General features: G+C 42.2%; 1 protein-coding gene and 1 non-coding gene across 2 annotated transcripts in view; both read left to right on the top strand.

Moving 5' to 3' along the window:
• Positions 1-301: 301 nt before the first annotated feature.
• The window catches only part of ADAMTS12 (ADAM metallopeptidase with thrombospondin type 1 motif 12), a 4001072-nt gene continuing 3982072 nt past the window's right edge, over positions 302-19301 (top strand). Inside the window, exon 1 of the mRNA XM_069627090.1 lies at positions 302-558. Within this exon, the coding sequence (XP_069483191.1) occupies positions 456-558 (103 nt within the window). The 5' untranslated portion in view covers positions 302-455. The remainder of the gene's footprint in view (positions 559-19301) is intronic.
• LOC138512776 (U1 spliceosomal RNA) lies at positions 15130-15293 on the top strand. Its single transcript, XR_011281523.1, has one exon. It is a non-coding gene; the product is annotated as a U1 spliceosomal RNA (small nuclear RNA).

The following is a 19301-nucleotide window of genomic DNA, read 5'->3' as shown; positions in this document are numbered from 1 at the left end:
CTTCAGTCGCGAAAAAAGACATACTTGCCTCTAAACAGAAAGTCTAGTCTTTAATAATAGTAAATAACAGTGCATCACGCTTAGTGTGTATTTGTGAGAAAGGCCAGCTGTGTACCAAGAATGCTGACTTTCTTCACGCACGTAATCGCGAAATGCGTTCCACCACCACAATGCAAGCAGGACATGAATGGGAAAAAAACGTGAGGAGCAGGGAGACTTAGCAGCAAGACCCTCCCTCCCCAAGAAATCAGACACTCGGCTATGTTAATCACTCCCCTTCCGCTGAAAAAAGGGTGATAGCTTTCCGCGAGTGAAAAAAAGACCCGTGCCCACTTGCTGCACAGCACCCTCTCCGCTGCAGGGTATCGTGTGCACTTTTGACTCCAGAGAAGAGTTTCCCCTGTGAAGCTGCCGCTTGCCTCTTAGTTCGGTGGCGCTGCGCGTCAAGAGGCTGGATGGCACGCATTCCCTTTTTTGTGCAAAGTCTGTGCATTTTGGCCGTGTGCCATGGTAGCGCGCATCAGCCGGGCAATGTTTACTTTCCAGACAAGCGCCAAGGTTAGTGACTTTTCCAGGACACCTTTAACTAACCCATCTTTCGAGTATGCAACCATTAACCCTCTTTTTTCGTTATTGCATTTTTTTCACGGACGCTTGAAACATATCGACGTAGTCCAGCGACCATTCATTCTCTGTCAGAGGAAGAGGGGGCAGGATTCCTAACTCGAATACTCGATGCTCTGATAATTCGATAGGAAACCCCGTGCAGTCATGTGGTAGATCTGTTCTGTATTTAACTAGTGCGCCGTGAGATTAGCGCTCCCAAACGCAGCTCCCGAGGTGCAGCGTGGCAGCTGATAACACAGTCTGAGTCACGTGGACACAGCGAACAGCATGTACTGCTACTTTGCCTCAGACAACGTGGCTCTGTGCAAAGGAAACCATCTAAACGGCGGCCCACCAAGTGTTTCTAGGATCGGATGCACACCTCGTTCCATACATGCTCCATTTTATTCTGGAGATGATGGCTCAATCCCAGGTTTAATTTTGTATTCTGTTTTAGTCTTGGATTTCTCCATTTTAAACCTATACATTCAAGTCACAAAATCCAAAATTAAAGCCAGGACTGGACAAGCATCTCCCAAATGGAATGTGTCATGTTGGCATGCTTGGGATTACATTCGAAATAATACGGTGTCCCTCTTTTTAAACACCTCTTGCACTGCCCTGTTAAATGGCTGAATGGCATGATGTTTTCAAACACATACCACTACGTACTGTTTGATTGTAAAACCTTTAACAGCACATCCTTAACATACATGACACAATACCCCCATTCAGTTTCTGGGGATGATTGTACAATTCGGGGTTTAACTTGGCATTTTGGCACTTGTAGTCATGTGTTTATAACGAGAAATCCAGGACTGTTAGTCCCAGAATGCAAAGTTAAAACCAGGGCCGGCCTAGCATCTCTGGAATGGAAGGTATGTTGACATGTATGCATCTGAACAGTCGGCATCATTTCATGATCGTCACAGCTCCCTATTAGGCTTAGGGCATGTTTGATTCTTTTAGTGAGCCTGGGCTTTTCACCCAAATCCAAGCTGTATTTTGCGACCTGTATTTTGCATTTTTCTATTCTCAAAAGAGGTCCATAATTTATAGAATGCAACGAGCTGTTGGCTGAAGGGAATGGGGTCACTTGTTCGCTATATATGATATAATGGTATATAAATATGTATATATATATATATATATATATATATATATATATATATATATATATATATATATATATATATATATTCACTGCAAAATCTTTGTTAAAGGGACCTTATGGTTAAGTGGCACTAATAAAAACCTATGAAATTCAATGAAAATCTTTGTTAAAGGGACGTTATAGTTACAAGTGAAACCGGAAAACCACAGAAAACCACAGAAATTCGCCAGTTATGGTAAACTAAGCAGCCATGACTCATGCCAAAGTCCGTGGACATCAGACGCTCCAAGTGATTGGATAGTGAAAAGCGTGAGGTGCGTCAGATTTTTGGAAACGGCCGCCATGTTGGATTCACGGACATACGCTGGTGTCTGCGAACAACGCAGTAAAAACTATTGAAAAACACAACATTGTACTTGCCAAACTCATCAAACAATCTCTGGGGAGGTGAGGGGTGATGAGGATGGGATGGGATATGGCCGTAAGAAGCCAAAAAAATGGTGTTTTTCATCCCTGAAGTTTGCGATATTCGGCTACAGTCCTGTGATGTTCGCGAACACTTCAGATGTTCGGGACATCTGTGTCTATTTCTGCATTACTGGGTTGGTGAAAAGCAGTCTTTGGATGGCTTATAACTTTGGCGCCACTCAATGAAACTTCATGAAATTTTGGAATGTTATTCTAGACCTGAATGGTTATTGAAAGTGTGTAGCTGCTTTGTCAAGAGGGAACAAAATTAGAGGGGGGGGGTCCCAAAATATTGTAAAGGCTTATAAATGTGGTTCCATTTGAAGAACCTACACAAAAGTTTGCAAAAATATTTATATCTAGATATATATGTTTTTGGAAAGTCTGGTGGGATTTTGTTAAGAGGGGACTAAATTAGAGGAGGGGGTCTCAAAGTTTTTAGATGGCTTATAACTTTGTTGCCGTTTGACGAATGTCGACAAACATTTTCAGATAGATTACAGACCCAACCTTGAATGTTTGTGTAAAGTCTGAATGGATTGTGTCAAGTGGGGGTTAAGTTATATGATTATTGTATGTACATACATTTTGACACTTGTCAAAAAATAAAACATGGGCACATTTGCAAAACAATGCCTTGCCAATGCTCCTTACACAAGTTTGATAGAAATCCGCCCATGGTTTATTCTTTCAAAAGTGTCATAATGTAGGTACAAAAAAGAGTGATATACCTTTGGTGACTGTGGTCATGGGCAGTGGCCAGATTGTCTGGGTCATAGCATAAGGTCATGACCCGGACAATCTGGCTACTGGCCATGACCACGAGGGATGACAAATGGGGTTAAAATGGCCATGTCCACCCGGGATCGGCTATGTAGTAAAGTTATTCGAAAGTGGGATAGGTTTGAAAGGGGAAAAAAACGTGCTTGTGGTAATATGGTTACAGGGTTGTCTCTTTGCATTTTGCAGGCTGCCATGGAAAGGGAAGAGGGGCTCTGTACGGAGCCTGCCTTATCTTTCCATGATGGGCATCTTGGAAAATAATTTTCCTTCCTACACCGGGACGCCGCGTCCTGGTGTAGGAACTAAAATCCTTTTTTTTTTTTAGCATTCCTGGGTTCCTGCTTTGGGAACCCAGCATTCTAATGGCCTTCATCCCCCATTGCAAGGGCTGGAATATGAGATAACGGTCCGGGGCCCTCATTATCCGCCCTAGCTTCGCTTGGGCCGATAACTTGTGCTGCCGGGCCGTTATCCCCGTTCCAGTCCCTGGAATGGGGGATGAACGCCACATTATTCCCATTAGCATAACACAAAATGTTAATCGAAATGTTGGAAAATCCTATTGAATCTATTTACTTTACTGCGAAATGTAAAGTAGATGGAGTCTATAATATTTGTTCTTTAGTTCTATTTTTTAACTGTGAAAGGTGTTTCCTAAAGGAACGTTTATTTTGTTGTATTTTTACATATTTTTTTTTTGCAGGAGAGTTTAGAACATAAGCTGGGGAGGGAAATGAGGGAAGAGGCACCAAGCACTAATATGGGGGGTCAGGTGGACAGGGGAAGATGTTGCACATGTGTTACTTCTATGGTAGGGTGCAGTGTTTCTCATGTTCCTTGATTATTGCTTCAAAAACACTTCGAAAGTACTTCCCCCTGCAGAGTGGTGTGTTGCAGTATATACAGGGGACTGTTGTCTTCGAAAGATATAGATCAATAGCCTCTTTTATTGCTTACAAGGTAGCTTGTGGGATTTTGTGTCCCACAGAAGTAGGCTGTGTGGTTACAGTTTTGGTTGAGGAAGATGAGGTAGAGGAAGACAGCCTACTACTTGCGAATACAGGAACAACCTTTCGGAGAACATTGCGGTGATTGGATTTGGTGTGGCGGCGCATGGAAGTGGTCGCATAGGAGTACTATCCATGTAATCCGTGACTGAGAACACCCTCAGTGTATTTCACTTGGGTAGCTTTAGCCTTTGGTACATTCCCAACAGTGGGCAAGAATTGCCCCACCCATGAGGGTCGCTGGGTGGTAGAGGTAGACACTTCCTCTACCTCATCTTCTTGGTCCTCTTCATTGCCTTTGGAAGTAGTGTGCTTTTTTTGTTGTGTAGTTCCTCCAGCTGGTAGTGGTGGCTCTTGGGGGGAAGGGATGGCAATAGTTGATGCAATTTTTAGATAAGTAACAGTTTTGCTAATATTCTTCCAAGTATGTGCTTTGTACTAGTTTGTTAATGGATAATGAGTAAATATAGGTGTTGGAGCTGTGCAAGGGTACATTTTGAGCTTGAAAGTTTCTAGATCAGTAGAAAATGCAGTTCCGAACTGTCCTCGAAGCACTGACCCAATGGCAAAATGTGTACACCTTTGTGGACACGTCATCATTCTGTGCGTTAGCGCATGGTCACAAGGCACTGTCCGGAAGGTACGTGATGACATCAGACGTTCGTGGACGTCGATGGGTTCAAAAACAGTGGAAAAAGTTGCAAAAAGAGTACAGAAGTGTTAAAAATGAGGATAGAAGGTGGGAAATGGCACAGTTTTAAGGTGAAACTTTGTAAATTGGACACAAATGTTGCTATAATGGGGTAAGTATGACATTAGTAAATTGTAGGAAAATAGCATTCACTGGTAAAAACTCATGACATTCACTGAAAAAACATTGTTAAAGGGAGGTTATGGTTAAGTTGCACTAATAAAAACCTATGAAATTCAATGAAAAAACGTTGTTAAAGTGACTTTATGGTTACAAGTAAAACCGAAAAACTTCAGAAATTCCCCAGTTATGGTAAGCTAAGTGTAAGGTGTTTCTCCCTAAGGTATCACAAAAGAGGGGTGAACAGCATGGGAGACTTACACCTTAGTCCTGAGCATGGGATACTTACACCTTACCGCACGCATGTGCGAAATGACATCCCAGTGGGCGATGAGTGAGCTCTCCTATGATGACACTGTCTGCCCTTAGAATAAACAGTAGGCTCTGTGGGAGTCAAGGCCTTCTTCTAGGGACTAGTTAGCCCTGGTAGCTAACTTTGATTAGTGTGTACCATGGTTAAATAAATAGTAACAGACTGTTCTCATTTTACCAGCTTGACAGTCTTCTTTATAAGACAGGAATACTGCAATTAAAACCTTGTTGTAAAATCATTACATAACATCAACTGTCATTTATGAAAGGTCAGTTCACATTTGGTACATACATAGTTGAATATCATAGCTTGGGTCACCTCAGAGCAAGTCAATTCACCTCTGGTAAATAAATAATTAAATATGAACACTTGGATCACTGGTAAGCCATTCAGTTCACATTTGGTACATAAATAAGTGAATATCATAAATTGGGTCACCTGAGAGTGAGTCAATTCACCTCTGGTAAATAAATGATTAAATATTAACACTTGGATCACTGGTAAGCCAGTCAGTTCACATTTGGTACATACATAAGTGAATATCATAAATTGGGTCAACTGGGAACAAGTCAATTCACCTCTGGGAAATAAATGATTAAATATTAACACTTGGATCACTGGTAAACCAGTCAGTTCACATACGGTATATAAATAAGTGAATATCATACGTTGGGTCACCTGGGAGTGGGTCAATTCAACTCTGGTAAATAAATAATGAACTATTAACACATGGATCACTGGTAAGCCAGTCAGTTCACATTTGGTACATACATAAGTGAATATCATAAATTGGGTCAACTGGGAACAAGTCAATTCACCTCTGGTAAATAAATGATTAAATATTAACACTTGGATCACTGGTAAACCAGTCAGTTCACAAACGGTATATAATTAAGTGAATATCATAAATTGGGTCACCTGGGAGTGAGTCAATTCACCTCTGGTAAATAAATAACGAAATATCAACACTTCTTAATACAAGTTATGGCAGAGTCCTGACCTCTCCTGTCTTATACACTGGGTATGCTCTGTATCTCACCCCTGTCCTCCGTGAACCTTTTCACACCAACCTTTCCCTTGAAGGGGGAATGTAAACACTACACTGTAGTGGTCAAACCCCTAAACCTTCCAGAAGCATGCCAGCCTCTGAGAAAACACTGTGGGGGAACTTGGGAACGGGTCTGTGACCGCTCCCTCACTTTCCCTTGCTTGTGGTTTTGTTTTATTAGTTTAGTTTAGTTTCTTCTTATTTTCTCTTATAATCTTTTTTTATTTATTAGGCAACATATCCCATAGGACTCTTCACCAACCTGGCCGACCCCTACGGTAGCCCCGTTTAGTGGGACTGAGTACTCAGCACGTATTGAAGGACCAATGAACCCTGTTGGGTCGGTCCTCCCCTTCACTTTGACAGAAAATGTACACTTTTCCAATCACATCTGTGCGATACAGGTGAAAAGTATACCGCCTTACAGTTCAAGAATGTACTTTCCTTCCCCTCACTTTCTCCCTCCTACCTCGAAGTCAGTACATGCGGCTTAGCGTGAGAGCGCCCGGCTCTGACTTGACAGTGCCGGCAGCGGGAAACACAGAGCCCGACTTTATTCCCTATGCGCCGGGTGGACACACATTCTCGACCCAGGGTTGGGGAGAGAAACAGGTCAGCCCGAAGCTCGGACAGCCTCAGGGGACGTCCCTTCAAGCAAACAGTGAGCCTGGCTGTCCTCTCTGGTTCCCCGGGAGTGTCTCCTCTATGCGCCACATCGGGGCACATTTCATCAAAAAACCACCCTGTCTACCAGTTGCTGAACTGCGGGGCCCTCCTGACAGGAATATAGGTGAAAACACCTCAGTCACACACTCGCACCCCCTGTTGGCAGAGTGTACCAAGTCCTTTGGGACTTCTCATGCTGGAAACCGCTACGGAAAGCGGGAAACATCCTTTTCTAGCAAAACATGAACTCAGGGCCCATTTACACACAAACCCACATTAAATGCTGGTTTACATAAGCAATCATAACTCTCACCACCACTGTGCACTGCTAAGACTAACACCCAGGACATCAAATATGACATCAAAAATGTAATTGATGACATCGCTGATGACATCACCTATTTGGGCCACTTGTTTTTATTCACTGACATACCTAGGCCAGGTGATTTTGTTCACTGACAGTCAGAATATTAACATTCAAAAGGTGCTATATATCTAGATGTTAACCTTGTCATATGTTTTAAAGTACTTTCCTTGGGGTTTGGTCTCAGCTCATGGTGCACATACATGGGGAAATAAGCAGGTCTCAAACACACAATTTATTTGTATTCATGAAGAAAAACGTTAATGTTATTAACATTTTCTGATGATGCTGTTTCTTTCTTCCTTACTTTAGTTTCCCTGTATGTGCCTCTGATTTGTATACATTTTGGGTCTTCATATGTATTGTTTGCACAAGTGTGTAGTAAGTCTTGAATTGTTATCTAGTTATTGCATGTTTAACATTACTCAAAACTCTGATAAGGTAGCATTCATTATTTTACTATCCAAAATTGCAAGATTATAAATATGCTGCAGCCATTGCCTTTGTTTATGTATGATTAGGTTCCTGTTTTAACAACAACACTCAAATGCAATATTGCTTAGATGAGTACATTCTTTAATGGATTAAGTAGTTCATGACATGTCTCCCGATCTCCCCTGACATGTTGTTACCAACATTATAAACAAAACCCCTTGTAGCACTTTTCATCAACATTTATTTCACATGTGATGTCATCAGTGATGTCATCAATGACATTTGTGATGTCATCTTTGATATCCTGGGTGTTAGTCATAGCAGTGCATGGTGGTGGCACAAGTTATGGTTGCTTAGCTTACCATAACTGGCGAATTTCTGAGGTTTTTCGGTTTTACTTGTAACCATAACGTCCCTTCAACAAAGTTTTTTCATTGAATTATATATACAAACTTGAACTTTCGGCTCTAGCTTGAGGAGCAGTTCTTTTGAAGTATACATACCATGGCTTGTGTGGTAGTTGTAGAATGAGGTGTATTGGAGCCAGTTGCAGACGAGCACCTTTCTTTATATTGTAGATTAACAGCTATTCTTGTCAATGGGAGCATGGGTGTGCAGGCACTCTCCCCTTACGAGTCCACATCACTGCACTTGGGTGGTTCATCTGCTTTTTTGCACTTGTTGCAGCAGCATGGGGGAAGGCAACGGGTGTCAGGATGGAGGGGTGAGGATCGGAACGGGGCGGTTGAGGTGGAGCCGGCTACTACACCATCGTCTTCTTTTCAGTAAGACAGGTGTCGACGTGTACCAAAAGTAAGTAGTGGGTCTATGTTCCCCTCTACTCCTCTCTGTGCCCTTATGGGCACCATACCCTCCTTTAATCCCTCTCACCTCAATATAAACCCATATACCTGTGCTCTGCCTTTCCTTCACTCCATCTCCCAAATCTGCATTTTATAACCATGCTAAGGACACTTAAAGAAAGACAGTGAAAGAAGATTACTACCATAACACCCAGTCAATGACCTCCGTCGCATGTAGCTTTTGCACCCGCTGCTTCCCAATTATCCACCATTTGAACTTGACATGCCCAAGACTATAGCAACCGCCCCAACCATAACCTGAGCATTATGTCCCAAGTAGGCCTTTAAAATAAACAAAAGCAAGGCAGTGCCTGCAAGTTAGATCAACAAGATGTGACACTACAGTGTTCCTAGGGGGCCCCAGGTTCAATTCTCCAGTAATGGAGAAGCAAAAAACAAAGGTGACTTTCCCTGCCGCCCAGTAACAGTACTCCGGGGGACAACAAGTAAGGGAACAATGGTGGATTTTCCCAAAAAAGTAAAGGAACATCATACCACTTAGATTCCTCCGACTTCAATCTCTGCATTAAGTGATGGTAATGAAGTCTAGAAACATGCATGATTTCTTCTTCTGTCTGCATCTGTCCTTTCCTGCACTGGTTCGTGATGTGGTCTGGTTGTATCAGAATGTGCTGTTTAGTAGTTCATCTTTGATTTACTTTCTGCTAACTTGTGTCCCTCTTTGAGTGATGTCTTCAATCCTAATATCTGTGACCGTTGTTTATTTTGTATTTTATTGGTATTTATATGGTTTACAAAAACGATGCAAAATAAATTCATAAAGTATAATATTAATTGGCAACACAGTAAAGTTAATTAGCAGAAAAAGAGGACAACAGTGGGTTATTAACAGGGTATGAAAGGTATGATGAGAAGGCAAGGAGCACATATCAGTAGGAAGAGAGTTCCAGAGTTTAGGGGCAAGAAGAGAAAAGGAGTGTAAAGGGTGCAGATGAATTCATGGACTGAACGAAGATGCTTGAGGAGTGAGATATCTGTTTGAAAACATTCAGTATTTCTAAAGGATTTTCTAGCTTTCTAGGGACTTCAGGTTGGTCACCCTGAGTTACCTGGGGGCAACCAGACGTGGACTCCCTGATCACTGTCCCTAGAGAGACACAGCTTCACCTCACTGATGAGGCCCAACAAGGATGAAACACGTGTATGGGGTTGCTGTTGGTACTCTTGTTCAGAGAGGAATTGCCATAGCTTTTCGGTGCTGGACTGCCCATGTGGGTGGGACAAAGACTGATATGCAAATGGATATTTCCCATCTGTGAAAGGTACAGTGAGCAAAAAGCGTGTGCTGCAAACTCTCATCTCAGAACAGGTTATCATGCCATGTTCTTTCTAGAGAGGAGCGCCTGCTACCTTTTTTGAAATATGATCATAATTAGACTGCCGATTACATTCTTTGGCTTACTTAATAAATTATGCTCTTGATACTGCCTAATCTAATTTCTCGTCCATGTTCCATTTAATGCCAACAACAAACTTATGATTCAAATAAATAAATACTTTTATAAGCCATGTTTTTTTGTAAATTAAGCAATTTTTATTACGCTTTGTAATGGATAAATACAAAATATAATAATCAACAGTTAACAACTATTACAAGATTTGCTAATCAATAATCCAAGATTAAAATGTAGGTTGAGTTAAAAACTAAAAGGCACAACGTAGTGTATCAAGGTTACAATACATGCAGCCATTCACTAAAGTTTCCTTTGCAAAACTCTAATGTCAGAATTCATTAGCTGAGAAACAAACAACCTAAAAGGACAACAGGAACACAAAAGAAGAACAAAAACAGACAGGACAATACAAAACGCAAGAAAAGGAAGAACAAACTAAACTAAAACTGAAGCAAAAAATTAAATGAATCTGCAATAGAAGCATTAAGACATTCGATCAGTGGACTCCAATTTTGATTATATTTATGTACTTCATTTAGAGAAGTGGCACAACTCTTTTCTATTCTGTGAATGTAGCATATATAATTCCACCAAGAAGCATATGATAAGTGATCAAAACATTTCCAGTTAGAAGATATTAGATGAAAACCAATGAAGGCTAGTAAGTGAAATAACCTGTCAGAGGAAATATCAGTTAAATCAGAGTAACCATGTGAGCCGACAGTTAGATTGTCAAGACTGATTTGAGCTGTAAATGAAACATGTTTTGTAGTGTTATCCAAATTCTTTCCTACAATGAAAAAACAAATGTACAGTAAGAGATATAGTGTTTATAATCAGCAGTAAATTATTTACAAGACCAGCATGAGGTTGTCAAGTTCTGTAAGATTTGTTAATGACAAGGTAATTACTATAGCAACTTCTGTTTACACAGCAGTCTGAATAAATGAGGTTGACGATATAAGCTAGTGTAGAAAGGGGATTATATTATTGTAATACAATGAAGGATTAATACAAGAGATAACTTTACTATAACATTTGCAAATGAGTTTATAACCCACTTTGAAAGGCAGGCTCTTATTAAACCATAGACCAACATTGTGACGGTCCGAAATGTCAGAAGAAATGGAAAGTAGGCTTAACCAAGCAATCTTAAGAAAGCGCAAGGTAGGGAAAGTCATGTTCAGAACTTCTGGAGGTTTAAAAGGAGATAACAAGTTCAATTGAATCTTAGACCAATTTGGGGGGTTATTAGACCATTCTACATAGTGTAAACATTAAAGAAATTGTTTCAAAACCAAATCTTTGTGGTAGGATTCAAAGTCTGAGAATTTACTACCTCCTAAGTTCTTCTGGCACATATGTTTTTAAAGCAATTTTCTGTGTATTTATGTTCCATAGAAATTTGAGGAGAATAGAGCTGAATATCTTTTTTATAGAAGGCTTTGGGGAAGGAAAAGGGAATCATAGACAACACATATAATGTGGTTGGGGCAATCATCATTTAGTAACCATACTTTCAATAGTTGATATCACAGAATCTGCATTAAGTTCTCTACAAGTGATATATATTTGGACCTACAATAATTCAATGTATTTGATGCTTGTGGTGCATAACGACATGCCAAATGTATCCATGTTGTCTGAAATAAAGGAGCTATCAAGAAGGAGGATTTCAGATTTGTCAAGATTCAATTTACACCCTGGGATTTCTGAAATGTATGAATAGATGTGAGCAAATTAGGTATAGACAATTGGGGATTAGAAGCATAAAGCAGGATGTCCTCAGCATAAGCAGACAGCTTAACAGTAGTAGAATTAATACAAATACCTAAAATATTATTGTTGATTCTCATACTTTCAAGGAAGTGTTCTAGGGCTAAAACAAATAAAAGTGGAGATAGCGGGCATCCCTGTCTAGTACCCCTTACAATTGGGAAGGAGGAGGTAAAAGTGTCATTAATGAAAATATTTGAGGATGAGGAGGTATACCAAACGAGTGACTTAAAAATGCATTGCCAATCCACACGATCGAAAGGATTCTCTGTGTCCAGTGTAATGAGTACAGGTTCACCAAGGAGAGAATATTGAGATGCTAGAAAATTAAAGAGAAGGTCTCTGTTCGAAGTACTATATTGAACTTTAATAAAATCTGTTTCATCTATGTTAATCAAATGAAGAATGAGCTACTGGCAATTGCAAGTTTGTAATTTTTCGAGAACTTGCCAATTGTAATATAAGAGATGTTACTACAACTGGCTGTGCTCAGCCCAGTATAACTGATCGGGAGACAGCATTCCCTTTATAATGTATGCAATGCTTTGAATCAATAGATTGCAATATATGGTCTAGGGAATCTATGGACTATATGGGCAACACATCCGGTCCATGATTGCTTTCTTACCCATCGCCTTGTATCTTGACTCATATCCTGTCCTGAAGACATAATATTGTTAAGGCCTTGAAAAAGGCCATTGATGGGCAAAACATGTGTTGATTGTGGCTCCACATGGGCTAATTATTTAATTGTCTAATGGTTGGTTCTTGATTTTCTTTGATGTTAAATGTCTCTAAATATCAATTAGTGTTGAGTATTAAGTTTAAAATATCTGTATGTCAATGCTGCAGGCACCTGGCAAATTTGGTTTCTGAACTTTATGGGATGATAGGGCACTGCATCCCCCCCTCCTGGGCATACACAGCTAGCCGCTTTTACATACTGTAGTTTACTTTACTTAGCGCAGTCGAATGACTGTTCTAGCGCCTGCGGTCACTGATACCCTTTCATTCATGTATGCATTGATGCAGAGCATTAAGTCGTATTGTGTTTTGGCCATCGGGATTCACTTAGGTGGAAGCCCCTCATCATGAGATAGGGCAGCCGCAACCGAACACTCCATAGATCTTGCTTGATCTGTTAGAGTAAGGTTGTCCAGCAGAAATAAATACATTTGTCAAGAAGATCTTGGGTTTTGATGATGGAGGAAGGAGAGACTAATTTATATCACGGCATATTGAGGGTTAGCTCGGGAATACGGTTCATTTTCAGTGAACGCGCGTACATACAATTCCCCAGTACTCCCACAAACTATGAACAATGGGATTAATATAGTGGCAATTACTTTGCATTTAAATATCCCATTACAGGCACGTAGGACCCACCAAGCAATAGAGGAATGGGCTCCAGCCCATACATGCCTGCAGCTGTCTCTGGGACTGGAGGAGGAAGTGCAGAAGGCGAGGTATATGCCTCTCCTCTGTAACCGATGACCCGGTTCACGTAATTGCTCCGAGGGGAAAAAGGCAAGCCGAGATGAAGGGAGGAGGTGGCGAGGTGTGGAGAAGAGAGTGCTGGCACGGGTGAAGGATTATGTGGACAGGCACTGTGCAGGAGCCCCTCTTGGCGTGGGCAGCACACCGGATTCCTCAACTCCTGATTAGCCATGTGCCGCTGCTCAGAGGGCCATTGTTCCGAGTTACTTTCAAGGTTTGTAATTTCTGGACATATGTTTAGCAGGGGTTGCAGTGAGACAGCCTGTCTGGCCCAAAAATCTTTCTTTTGAATTGAGAATGTCACCAAAGGTGAACCTTTATCAGCTGAGAAACTTTGCAACACTTTTTTTCCTCATCTCGAGACAAAGAACAGCGCAAGCTCAGTTACGTTTACCTTTAAGCACAGTGTTGATTGATGAAAATGTCCATGCATTATACCAAGTACATTGGACATTATAGATGTGGCCAGTGGGGTATCAAGGCGGGGTGAATACCACATGTACAGAATAATGTGTTACCCTAACAGTGCCCCACTAACACACTGCAACCTGCAAATGGGCCTCAGTGGACCACCTGCCAATGTTTCTGTAAATTGCTTATGAAGGTTACACATATTTTATTCAAATCCACATGGGGGTGTGGGAGCTTGACATATCGCAGATGGGAGCCCCCAGTCCTTTTGCAAATTCACTCCTACACCTTGCCGTGATGTATGATATGATAGGTTATTTATAACACGCTTAATACCCGGAGGTTTCTAAGCACGGACCCGGCGATCGAACCTGTTTTGCTCCGTGCCATCTTGCTTCCAAGGCGAGCATGTTGCTGCTGAGCTATCCTCCTGGGACAGCGGGATTACATTTATGTGTAAATGACTATTGCTCTGCAGAAGTACAGGGAAGAGTAGTGGCTAAACCTCCTACTCAACCAAACACTACTACTAAAGTAGCAGTGATCCCAATAATAAAGGTGAAACAGGCAAGCCCAACAGGTATGACTTATTTTCACTCTTTTGATGGTGCAGTCTGAGTGCAGCCTATACCCTTCAGGAGAGGTGTGAGCTGATACAGTTGCAACACAAACACAATAGTACATTGTTCCCAAAATAACTTAGTTCCTGTCTTTCTCAGCAGAGCCAGGCTTTTCATCATAAGACCAGGAGCATGGGTGCCTTTGCGCTGGGCTGGGGTCAAGTCGGAGAGCAGCAGCGATGGGCTCCAATGATGCAGTTCTGTTTGGCAGTGATGCAGATTTGTGGGAAGAAAATACTGGGAACAGAAGGCCGTGCCAAGCGGATGGCACTGGAAGACTCAGTGACCTCTGGGCCGGACAAGAGAAGACTTGCTTTTTGCGGTGTGCGGGCTCGGCTGACACAACACGGCATATGGTTACTGCAGCAGCATCGTCTGTGAATGTGAAGAAACTGGCAGTGTCGAGTTATGGACAATAGAATACCCATGGGTTTCAGATGCAAGGTACCCATGGGTTTCAGATGCAAGGATGTCAAAGCTTCAGCATTGTCCTTGAGCAGAACTCTGAGATTCAGGGGTGGTGGAGCGTCGGGGTCCAGGATGATTATGATGGTGTCAATGGGGCCAGCGCTGAGCAGCTCTGCTCAGGAGGGCCATGGGTCCATGTGGGGCCGACAGACCAGTGGGCAGACTGCAACAGGCCTACTCGAGCCATCCTCCTATCCGACTGGGCCTGCTGGCTGGCGGACAGGCCCGAATTTATACAAATCTTGAGCCGAGAAGGGCATGATGGGAGAAAAGAACTGTGCTACAATCTGCTCTTCTGCTGGTCTCTGCCTGCCTGAGCTTCCCCCTACATGCGGGACAGACAGCTCTGCAGACGCTCAGAACTTCCAGGGGGGGGGCTGGGGCTGTGTCAGGGCCTGCCTTCTCACCCTCGCTTAGCGGGGCTTCCAGAACAGGCCCAACCCCTGCCCTCTTGCTTGCAGCTCATACTTAGCTGACAGGGGAGAATCTTTGATCTCAAGGACAGATCTCCCAGGGTGAGGCTCACCGATTGCTCATTGGATTTGCTGACCCCGGCTATGTCCCCAAATGCGGGATACTGACCTGCATTATTTTTGGTGGTGGGGGACTGCCTCCACGCTCTCCCTTGATTTATTGGTGAAAGAAAGAAAAGGTAAAGCGTGCACTAGGCCTGCTAGGTTGCATACTTTAAGATTGTTCTCACATTGCGTTTCTTCAATTAGGTTCACCTTTGGGTGATCGCTTTTCCACATTTTATCTGTTGAATAGAATTATGCTTCTTTCATTACCACAGAAGTAGTGTGTATTACAGAGATAAACTGCCATATTTTTTTGGGCACACTGCATATGCTCAGGCAGCATCAATCATGCTTCGTACAGGACAATGCTGGCCTAAATTGGGAACAGCCAGCATGTACATGTTGCTACAGAGGCATATTTTGGGTACAACCAGCATGACAATGTGTTACATCAGTGACAGTACTATCTTACACTGTGGACACATTGATCATTAAAACGTGTTGTGTTGTAAAATGTTCTTATCTTCTGTTAGTGACATGGAATTTTCATGTTCCCCTTTAGAACAGATCATGGCTTTTTGGTCACCTTTTCTGCTGTGAAATGCACCATTTCAACGGTTCCATGTAATAATGTCACCACAAAAATATCGCCATACAAAAATATCGCAGAAAAATGGTCGTTTTTTGTGGCGACATTATTGCATGGAACATGCCGGGGACACCCCCGCAACCCCCACATTTTTAATTTTTTTATTTTAATTTTTTAAAAAATGTTTTCCCCCCTATCACCACATATATGGTCACCCAAATAATATTGCCACAACATTTTCGCGGCGATATTATTTACGGCAACCATATATGTGGCGATATTAATACCTGATACTATTTCAACCCCATATTTGAAACAAAATTCTTGGGGGGGACCTCCCCAAACCCTCCCTAGATTCTTGTAGCTCCCACGCTACGCTCGATCGCCCCCACTATTTCAGAAAAATATTAACACATAGAGACTGAAAGAAATCACAAGCAATTAACCTTTGATCACTGCCCCTGATACCAAAAGCTATCTTTGGGACTGCATGGCTATCACTGCCTGTGATGCTATTGTGTCAACGGTCACACAATATCGCTTATTAATATACTGCTCTTAGCCAGGTTCTTAACTTTTGGCTCGCTGGCCCACTGTGTGACAAAAAGCTAATGCTCCGGCCTCACATTAGAAGCCTGTGTTAGAGGGTGATGGTGTGATAAAATGACCACTGTTCTGCAGGAGCACAGGGCTGAGTAGTGGTTTCTAAAATCCTGCTCTGCTCCAAACTACTTACAAAACAAATACATAATGCAAAATTAAGACATATTACAGGCAACAGTCAGACAAGTCTTAATGTTGCTTTACGTTTTTTATTTTTTTATTTTATTTGAGCAGACCTCATCTGATATATATTATTGGGTGGCAGTCGTTGCACTATAGTTTAAGGTAAAATGGAGTTACATCGCAAAAAGAAAAATTATTTGCTGATAACGTTTGTCTCGGTTTATGGATTTGGCTAAAACTTTACAAAAATAAAAGTTTGTCATGGGCTACCCCTGGCAGGAAATATTCTTTGAAAAGTAAAAAAAGCTATTAAGAAAACAAAAAAAACATAGTTTCCGACTAGTCCCCATACATTTTTCTATAGACAAAAAGGTCAATGTTTTGTCTGGTCGCACAGCCAACCTGCTTGACAGATTTGGACCAGGTGTTAACCAACTGAGTTATGAAGCCTTGATTCACAATCCTTTTGTAGTTATTCCATTCAGTACTTTAAAAAAAATTTGACGGAGAAGATATCAGGTATTTATAAATGAAACAACCAACATATTTTTTCCCCCGATGCGTGAGATAGCTGCAGCTATATCCTCGGTTAGCCGAAAACAAAAAAGCATGAAAATGCTATTTTCCGGTGAAAAATAAGGGAAATTCCTTTAGGACAGAGGTGGGGTGGGGGAGAGGGCGGTAATAGGAGACAAAGTTATATTTGTGAGTTGGAGGAGGCGTAGGTACTGAGTTTGCAACACAAAACTTTTCTGTAACCACCTGGTGCTTCCTGCTTACCGCTCTTTTCCCCACCTAGCAAGCCCCGCCCACCTGGTGCCTTCCTGCCTGCCACTCTTTTTCCCTACTTAAGGAGCCCCCCAGCCTCTTTTCCTTTGCAGATGGGGAACAGGTGCAAGTGGATCTAGCCTCTTCCTTCCTGCTCTTAACTCTTAGATCAAGCGTGTCTCTCACCCAGGCGTCCAAAGCGAAGGGCAGACGAAAGTAAAGGACAATTCCTGATTCCCCACAGGCCATCCGCACCCCCTCTAGTCCCCTGTGATGTTCCCTTGTGCTCCCCCTTCCCGCACACAAGTGTTGCCTGTTTTGCATGATTCTTCTACCCTGCTCACCCATCGCCCCCCTCCAGCCTACTTCTGCAGGAGTCTGTCTGTCCTGATACATTCTGGTTTCACCATCACTGTCTTGTGTCCAATGCTGGATTGACTTTTATGGACTTCATTGATTCACGGTGCATCATACTTTCTCAACTCTCATGCTGGACTTCCTTTGCATCTTGCACTCATGGTGGCCCTGCATGCTGTTCCCATCTTCATCTTGTTTCCTGGCTTGCAACATTATGTGTTACTACTGACTTCTGCAATTGTGTTTGTTCTCCCCTCTTGCTTCTTCACTCTTTTTAACAGATTGCTCTCTGTTCTCTCCTTCTCTCCCTTTTCCTATCTCCTAACCTCCTGACCTTACTTTCTTCTATGCACTTACTCTATCAGAATTGTCCCTGGACCAAGTATGATAGCAACCTTGTCTGTCGCCTCCCCCTCCCCTTACTTGTTGTCCCCCCCCCCACTTCCCTCCAGCAATATCTGAAATATCGTCAGGCCTAGTATGGTTGTCGCTTGTTTTGTTCCTCCCCTCCCTTTCTTTATAGGCGCTTTATAAATAAACTATCATATCATATCATAACCTCGGCTATCAGACACAATACCCGTGGCTACCTGACGTTGCAAATTAAACTGCAGCACAGAAACGATGAGTGTTGTAGGATGAAGATTACAGATGAATGGGAGAGGGCAGAGGAGGCGAGAAGGTCACCAGGGGAGAGGGGGGAGCTGGCACAGATGTGGCAGCACTTAGTGATGGCCTGGGAGAGCAGGAAAGCTATTGTTTGGCCTTTTGCCCTATAGCCACAGATATGTAAAATAGAAATTGCTGGTTTAATTGGCTGTTGGCATACATACGGTTATTTAGCATCGTGCAGGCTATTACCTGAGGTATACCTGCAGTTACTAAACATTTCAACTGAAACTGCATCACAGAAACAACGAGTGTTGTGGGGGGAATGGGAGAGGGTACGGGAGGTAAGGAGGCCATCAGGGAATAGTGGGGAGCTGACACAGATGTGAGGAACACTTGGTGAGGGTCTAGGAGAGCAGGGAAGCATTTTCTTTTCCACCATTTGTCCTGATAAACGTAGGTAGAACTACTAGATAAAAATCAAGGGAATAACCAAGGATATTTGTAGTTCATAGCCGCTGTTATAGAAAAAAAAGAAAACAAAATATATATATATATATATATATATATATATATATATATATATATATATATATATATATATATATATATTTTTACCGCTACAGTGATATGGGGGCGGGGGAAGAATAATCACTGGCCATGGCCAGTGACATGATAGGTATCCAGGACTCCCATCTATGCAGTAACTGTGACACTGACACTGCTAGGATTCAAAGTGAGATAGGGGCCGGGCCCCTCAGACCATGTTGCCTAATAAATGAGCACATGATATTAGATTACTTTGAGCAACATGGCCTGAGGAGGGCCAGCCTCGATCTCACTTTGAAGATAAGCAGGGTCAGTCCCGGTTACTACACAGATGGGAGACAGTCCACGGTCCTGGATGCCATGTGTTTTTCTTAGTTTTAAATATCTCATAACACACTAAGAAAATACACAGAATCCGCATTCTTTTTTTTTAAAACCGTGCTACTGTCAGTCCTTGAAAGTATGGACTCTAAAGGTCAAGCTGCCATGATGCCCGCATGAAAAAAGAAGCTATCTCTGG

The sequence above is a fragment of the Ambystoma mexicanum genome, chromosome 6p, assembly GCF_040938575.1.
Source record: "Ambystoma mexicanum isolate Mex_15411 chromosome 6p, UKY_AmexF1_1, whole genome shotgun sequence".
NCBI classification, from domain to species: domain Eukaryota; kingdom Metazoa; phylum Chordata; class Amphibia; order Caudata; family Ambystomatidae; genus Ambystoma; species Ambystoma mexicanum.
The sequence above is the reverse complement of the archived record's forward strand: the minus strand, read 5'-3'. Positions and strand labels throughout refer to the sequence as shown.